Raw genomic sequence first — 7,482 nt, forward strand, 5'->3', positions numbered from 1 at the left:
GCTATTGAATAGAAAACCAGCCCCCCCCTGCCACACCCACCTGTCACATCCTCTTTTTCACAGTTCATTGATAGCTCTCTCTCTTACATTTCATTGTATATATTACCTATAATAAATAGAAAGTCAAGGTTTTCATGTATCAAATGACATATTGTATAACATTGTATTCTGAACAGATAACCGTCAATTTCACTCAGAGTAGAAACATCGTTCCTGTGGAAAAGTTAACGACTAGCTTTTATGAATTTGTACTGTTTCTTGTCACATAGCTAGAAACCCAGGATAATTTTTAGAGTTAAGGGCATTTGTCTGTTTTTTACATGTTATTAGTCTATATTCTTTGGTGCATTATTTGATTAGAAAAAATTATTAACTGAATTACTATCATTACTATAAAAAATTAGGCTTAACTGTCTTCGAAACCCGACAGCAAGAAAAAAGAAGATTAGGTAAGTACTTTATTTCTTGTTTTTTATATTTATTATTGTAAAAGTAACTAAAATCTAAAAATATGGATCTTATTAAGTTATTTAAAACTAGATTAGGTAAAATAAGTAATAATAATATAATTAAAATGGTTCAAGAGACATTCATGCAAGCAGCTCATGGGTAATGTAATTCTATGAGGCACAACATGAGCCTCACATTCCCTGAGTGACTTACAACTTATAATGGTGTGGATAGTAGTTAGAAATGGTTCAAAGGGCAATAAAACAATAAAATTTAATAATAAATAGATGTACAATGTTACGAACTTAGAGCTACTTAGGATAAACGAATGTAGTTTCATGTTACAATTTGAAGTCATTCTAGAAAGAAAAAGAGGTTAATTTAGTTTTATTTTGATTTTTAATTTGGTGGTTACGAGGTCGGTCGAATTGACCAATCCTGTTTTGAGATAGGGTAGAGAAAATAACAGATACACTATAAAGTTTTACTGAAACAAAACGTTTGAAATGCTTTTAGGAGGTTTTAAGGATTACACAAAGGAAATTTTAGATTTTTGAGATGAAGAAAAGGAATTTTAAATCTAACATGAAAATTACTTTGCACACGGACTATTCAAAACAAATACTCAATATATTCATGGACAAAACTTTATTTTATTTTATTAAAAGTACTTCACTAAGAAATATGACTTTTTGTATGTGAAAGACTTGTAATATTAACTGAAAGACTGCTAAATTTTGTGAAGATATACCCTCTATATTGAGAGTTATAAGTATTAAATGTATAAGGACTAAATTAATACAAAAAGGTCACGTGGTCAGTCAAATTGACCAAGCCCATCTTTAAAGTGTTAAATGAAGTTGGCACACAGTTCCAGAACTTGTCCCCTAATGGGGACAACTCTAACTTTACTATCTTACAATACTGAAATCCAAGGCTTGATTTCCCTTGCTGGACACAGCAGATAGTCCACTGTGGCTTTGCTCTAAAAGAACAAAACAGTTCCTGAATTTATTATTCAAAATTATTTTGTGGATGAACATTGTTTTCAAGGATTATGAGTACCATCATACTTGTTTGAAAATTTATGGATCACATAACTGAGAGATGCAGTATATTTGTGGATACATCAGCACATAATCTCTCTGTCTCTTATTTTTGAATACTGTTGATTTTATCCAGTCTAAAAGAAAATCGGTATTACTTTTACAAGACTTATTGGTTACATATTTGGTCATTTTCTGTCAAGTGTGAATGCATGGTTGATTGTCTAAGAAAATTGCATTTTAAAATTATTTAACTACTGTTTAAATTTTTAAACTAAGATACTTAACCTATATTATTCAAAAGCCCTTTTTTAGACTACTAACATGTTTTATATGACTGTTTAATACAAGTATTCTAGCGTTTACTTTTTGTAGAGATCACTGTACTGTTCAGTCTTAACTCTAAACTTAATTTATAGTTTAACTATACTTTGTCAGGATTTAAAGTTTATAGCTCCAATACCATTTTTCAGGTACAGCATGATTTTACATACAGTTTCCAAGTTGGAAAATACTTGTTTATATTCTGTAATCTTAAAACAGACTGAAAATATTTTTCTAGTTAGACCCAATTTAGAAATTCTGGCTACCATAACTTATTTTGTTTTAATTTTATGAAATATAAGAACATAAGTAGGTATGACTTTTCTGTCAACTTCAGACCCTTTTCAGCTCTGCCTCCTATATTGTTAAAGACTAGCAATGAAATATTTTGATTGCTCTAAGCCTTACCTCAATAAATTATGCTTGTAAAGATTTACTATAACTAGCTGTGTTTTCTTGTGTCAAACAAGGATTGCATACAATTATATTTGACCTTTTTTTATGCTACAAGAGTACACTCTCCCAAGCTGACTGGTCAATAAAAATGGCTGTCCATATTTCACTGAACATGCCAAAATACTATCATCATCTTGCCCTACAATTATGACTGTTTATTATTGAGTGAACTAAGCAGTTTAAATTTATGGTTTTATTTAGTATATTATATATATCCATGCATGTTTTGTTTCAGTTTTCCAAATGTTATTTGTTTTGCTGTAGAACACAGTTAATAAAAGGTTAGGGACAATATATCATTCAGTCTATTCTTAGATGGCTCTTGTCAAAATGTTTTTCTGAAGAATAAAAACAAATTCATAGGGATATATGCATGTATGTGTTTATACATATATATCATTTTAGCTTAATTTTGTCATTCTTAATTAGAATGCAAATTTTTAGTATGATAATGAATATTTATGAACACTTGTTTACTTTCAGGTATCATTCAGAAACAGCTCTTGTAAGGTACATGAAAATGTTGGAGAATAAAGACATTTCATTGGTACATTCCATGATACCCCTAGTAAGTTAAATGTCTTTGATTGTAAAGATTAATCAAAAAATAGAAAGTTGAAGATGAGAGGAAGTAATTTCATTTTTTTCAAATGAGTTTCACAGAAATATTTCTGACATCACTCACCTGCTAATTTTGACATTTATGATACAGTTTAATGCTTGATACAGTGTGACATAAGTCGTTTTGTGCAAAACATCTTACTCTGATAAAATTTAAAAACATTGAAATGTGATGTTACACTGTAGGAGCCTGAAACTTGTGTAGGCTCCTATTTAAAAAAGAAAAACGAGCATTAAAAAAATAAATTCTTATGTTGAAGATGTAAAGATAGAATCAGGAAGTAGAATTTAACTTCATATCTGTTGAAGCATTACTGGCATAAATTTTCATTACACACAGAAGAGCTTGAACTGATAGATATTTGAACAAATGAAAATTTGGGTCACTCATTGCAGATCAAATTGAATTTAACTGAAAAAGAATTATGTTAATTGTATTACAAATCTTTTTATTTTAGAATATTGCAGAACTTGTATTGTAACATTATTTAGTGCTTATCCAGTTTAATTAAAATTCACTTCTTTGATATCTCCAGGTGCCTGAATTTTTGGATATAAAAATGCAAGCTCCTAAGCTTATAGTTATTTTCAGTTAGCTTGATGTCTGTGTTGTTTCTGTTCATTTTGTTTGTCCAACTATGAATTTATTGTTTGAGCCCACATTTAATGTGCTGCCAGGAGAAACCTTGAGAATTGTGACTGGTTCTCAGCCTTGAAAAGAGAGGAGTTTAAACCATTCATTTTCAGAGAAGAGAGATGAAATTTAGTTCTGTGTAATCTAAATTCAAATAGTACTTTTGAAAATGGTGAGATTGGGTAATCAAGTTTTGAAATATTTCCCAATTAATTAGTCGTAGGATTTTTTCTAGTTTCTGATGTATTACTTTTTATTTCTTATGATGTTTTTGTGGTATGTTATGTCTGACAGCTATAGGAGTATTGTTCTTTAATTCTGTGATTACCGTATACATTTTATCTTGCCCTGAGGGAAAAACCACACTTATGAATCCAAAAATTATAGAGAACTTGTTTAAAATATTATTTCAGATTTAATTTTTTGAAGTATTAGCATAATAATGAGCTAAAAATATGTTTTAGACTGTAAATAAGTACCCTCTAAGGCTAAAACATTTTCTTTAAAAATTTGTAAAATATTTTTCCTTGCATTTGTTCTGTCACCTATTATTGGTATTTTCCTTTATGAAAAAGTGTCTGGGCATATTCAACCTCTGTGGTAAAAATTTTAACTAATCATAGTCTTATGGTGTCAATTTCAGTACCAACTTATTTAATGCACTATATTTCATGTTTTGCCACTCATAGAATAATAAACAAAGCATGTGTTGAAATAGGAAAGTGGGTAGTATTTATTATAAAAATTGGCATTTTATTTTTATACTGTACTTAGTTTAGAGGCCATAGTCTTTTGTTATACATTGTAAAAATCTTGCCTTTGAAAAGAACTGCATGGCACATATATGACTTATATGATTTTTCTATAGATTTGAAAATCATGCTATATCATTTATCTATTCATGTTAATCATTATGTTGCACTATTAACTAAAAATAAATGTTTTTAGGAAAGAAGTTCACTCAAAGAATGTTAGGGTTAAGATTTATTGATGTTTCTAGTGCATGGTCTTTACAAGTGGATTAGTCTTAGTGCTTTGAACTGAAAGAGGTTGTGTTCATTATATTCTTTTGCATTTAGATTAGCAGGTCTAAGTAAAATAATTTAGCTTATTTTTATATTTAGTTCATAATAAAAATATAATTCACTATTTAGAAAGATAAGCTTGTGACATTTGTATGTACTACTAATACTAGTAGTAGTTCTTCAATAGTTTGGCTTCTCATAATTCCTTTTTCATTCTTTACTATCTTTGCTCTGTCGTCTAAGACCCACACTTGGATAAATAAAAACAGAACTAATGGTTATATAATATAATTTATTTTGATATTTTGCAAAAATGTTATAAAAGGAGAAAATGAAATTACATAAATATATTATAAATATATATATACATAAATATTTATATAATATAAAGTTACAAATCAAGGTACATATACAAAAGAGGAGCATCAATGATCACAAATACTAAAAGTTAGCAGTAAAAGTGTAAATTATAAGGTGGATAAGTAAATATATAGATATTCTTTATATATTTTATTACAACTCGTGAATATAGTGCAAAAGAAATTAACACTTCAGTTCAACATGGTTACTAAGTTAACTCTTTCATCACAGACTCGGTCCCTGGGACCAACCTTGTAAACATTTTGTGGTTGTTATAGTTTTTAAGCTATATCTTTTAAATTAGTAAGTGAATGTTAACAAAATTTGGCAGATTATCAGTAAACATTACAATGCTTTCATACGCAAAATATCAATTAAGGTTTGTAAAGCAATATTTTTTGCATGCATAGTAATATTAATTTTAAGATTAAAAATACTTTTAATGCATAAGAACATTTTGAAATTTCACATGCAAAATCTTTATAATGTTCAGATAGCTATCAAACGTTTCTTAATAAAAAAAACTTTATATTTTATCTATTATTTTCAGTAATTAATCTGTGTATGGGTTCGGTAGATTTGACCGATCTTGCAACCACCATACAAAATTAAGAAATAAGTATAAATTATGCCTCTTTCATTCTAGAATAAACACAAATTATAAAACAAACAAATGTTTCGACTAAATAGCTTAAATCTCATAACATTGTACATTTATATATATATTTATTATTTTTATTATACTCACCTTTCAGCCAAAGTTATTGACATAAATTCATGAAATAGTAGTTCAGTAAAATTTTGAATGCAAGTCAACAAATGATATGTCATGGCCTTTCACCTGTGACTCATCTCAAAAGGGCTAAAAAATCTGTTAGCTACCTGGTAATGAAAAACAATCAAAATCAAACTGGTAAGTTATGCACTGTGAAATATACATACAATTTTAGGCAAATCATTAGTACAGGAATCCCTTGATTAGTGCGGTTAATGTGTTCTTTAAAAGAGCCGCACTAATCGAATATTATAACTTATAGGAAATCATGTAATTCGTACTTTAATTTTCATTCTCATTCACAACTAATTTCTATCTTGCGTATTTTGTAATCAAAGTATAGGTATATAAGAAAATACGAAAAAAATGCAATGAATTAAAATTTATCGATCTCATTTTTTTATGAAAAACTTATCATATCGTATACTTCTGTTCTTCATATAATTGGCAGTACTGAGAAATTGCCTCATCAATTTTTCTGCAAATTTGACGGCTTCTGTCTTCATCAGGGTCTGTTTCTAAACATTTTCCCTCAAATTCTTCAATAACCGTGAAACGTTCTTCTAGTTCCTTCTTTGTCATCTTATGCTGGCGGATAGGTAAGATTTCTTCACATTCATCAATGTCTTTATATGCTCTCTGAGTGTCCAAGTTTATAAGATCCTTATTGGTTAGTTCTTCTGAATGAGCTTCTAGCAATTCTTGCACATTTTCATCATCAATCTCAGCGAAGCCAAGTTCTTTTCCAGTATGAGTAATCTCTGTAATGACCTCATCTGTATCTTTTGAAAAGCCTGTGACATTTTGTGCACAGTGTGGAAAAACTGTCTTCCAAACACCTTGCATATTTTTAACTGAAATTTCATTCTATGCTTGATGAATATTATCAATAGCATCCTTAATACTGAATTTCTTCCAAAATTGAACTAGTGTCATAGAATTCTCTCCAGATGTTGCTTGAATCGCTTGTTGGAAAGTCTTTCTCAGGTAGTATGCTTTAAAGGTCGCGATAACGCCATGGTTCATTGGTAGTGTTTGCGGGCAAAAATGTCACTTGGATATTTTTGCACATTGAATCGTAACCAAAGGGATAACCATGGGCATTATCTAAAATAAGCAAAGCTTTGAAATCTAAATTTGTTCTTCGGCAAAAGTCTTCAACCGTTGGACAAAAATACGTGACAAACCATTCTTCAAACAAAGCTTTAGTTACCCATGCTTTTTTATTAAATTTCCATATTATTGGTAATTGTCCTTGATTTATACATTTAAGAGCTCTTGGATTCTAAGCTCGATAAACCAACAAAGGCTTTAATTTCAAATTTCCTTTAGCATTGCTGCCCAATAAAAGGGTTAGTCTATCCTTTGCAGCTTTATATTCTGACTGGAACTCTCAGATTTGGCTAGAAAAGTTTTGGAAGGCATCCTTTTCCAAAATAATCCCGTCTCGTTGACGTTAAAAATTTGTTCATCCGAATACCCTCCTTCTTCCACAATTTTCTTCAGAACTTCAGGATATTCATCAGCAGCTTCCTTATCTGCACTAGCTGCTTCCCCTGTAATTCTTACATTGTGCAGGCTAGTTCTTTTCTTGAACTTCTCAAACCATCCAGCACTAGCATGGAACTCCTTTGTCTCTTCTTTGAACTTTTCTTCTTTTAAGATTGAAAATAGACTTAATGCTTTTTCTTTTATGAGATCAGTGCTTAAAGGAATTCTTTTCTGGTTACAGTCCTCTATCCAGATAGTTAGCAATCTTTCTAATTTAATCATGATAACATTTTGATTTCG

General features: G+C 29.7%; 1 protein-coding gene across 3 annotated transcripts in view; it reads left to right on the forward strand.

Moving 5' to 3' along the window:
- The window catches only part of LOC106466722 (glycine dehydrogenase (decarboxylating), mitochondrial-like), a 163,714-nt gene that overhangs the window by 80,962 nt on the left and 75,270 nt on the right, over positions 1-7,482 (forward strand). For all 3 annotated transcript variants that reach the window (XM_022394809.1, XM_022394808.1, XM_013927025.2), the window contains exon 13: positions 2,760-2,844. In XM_022394809.1, the coding sequence (XP_022250517.1) occupies positions 2,760-2,844 (85 nt within the window). The remainder of the gene's footprint in view (positions 1-2,759; positions 2,845-7,482) is intronic.

This window comes from Limulus polyphemus, unplaced genomic scaffold (genome assembly GCF_000517525.1).
Source record: "Limulus polyphemus unplaced genomic scaffold, Limulus_polyphemus-2.1.2 Scaffold2360, whole genome shotgun sequence".
NCBI lineage: Eukaryota > Metazoa > Arthropoda > Merostomata > Xiphosura > Limulidae > Limulus > Limulus polyphemus.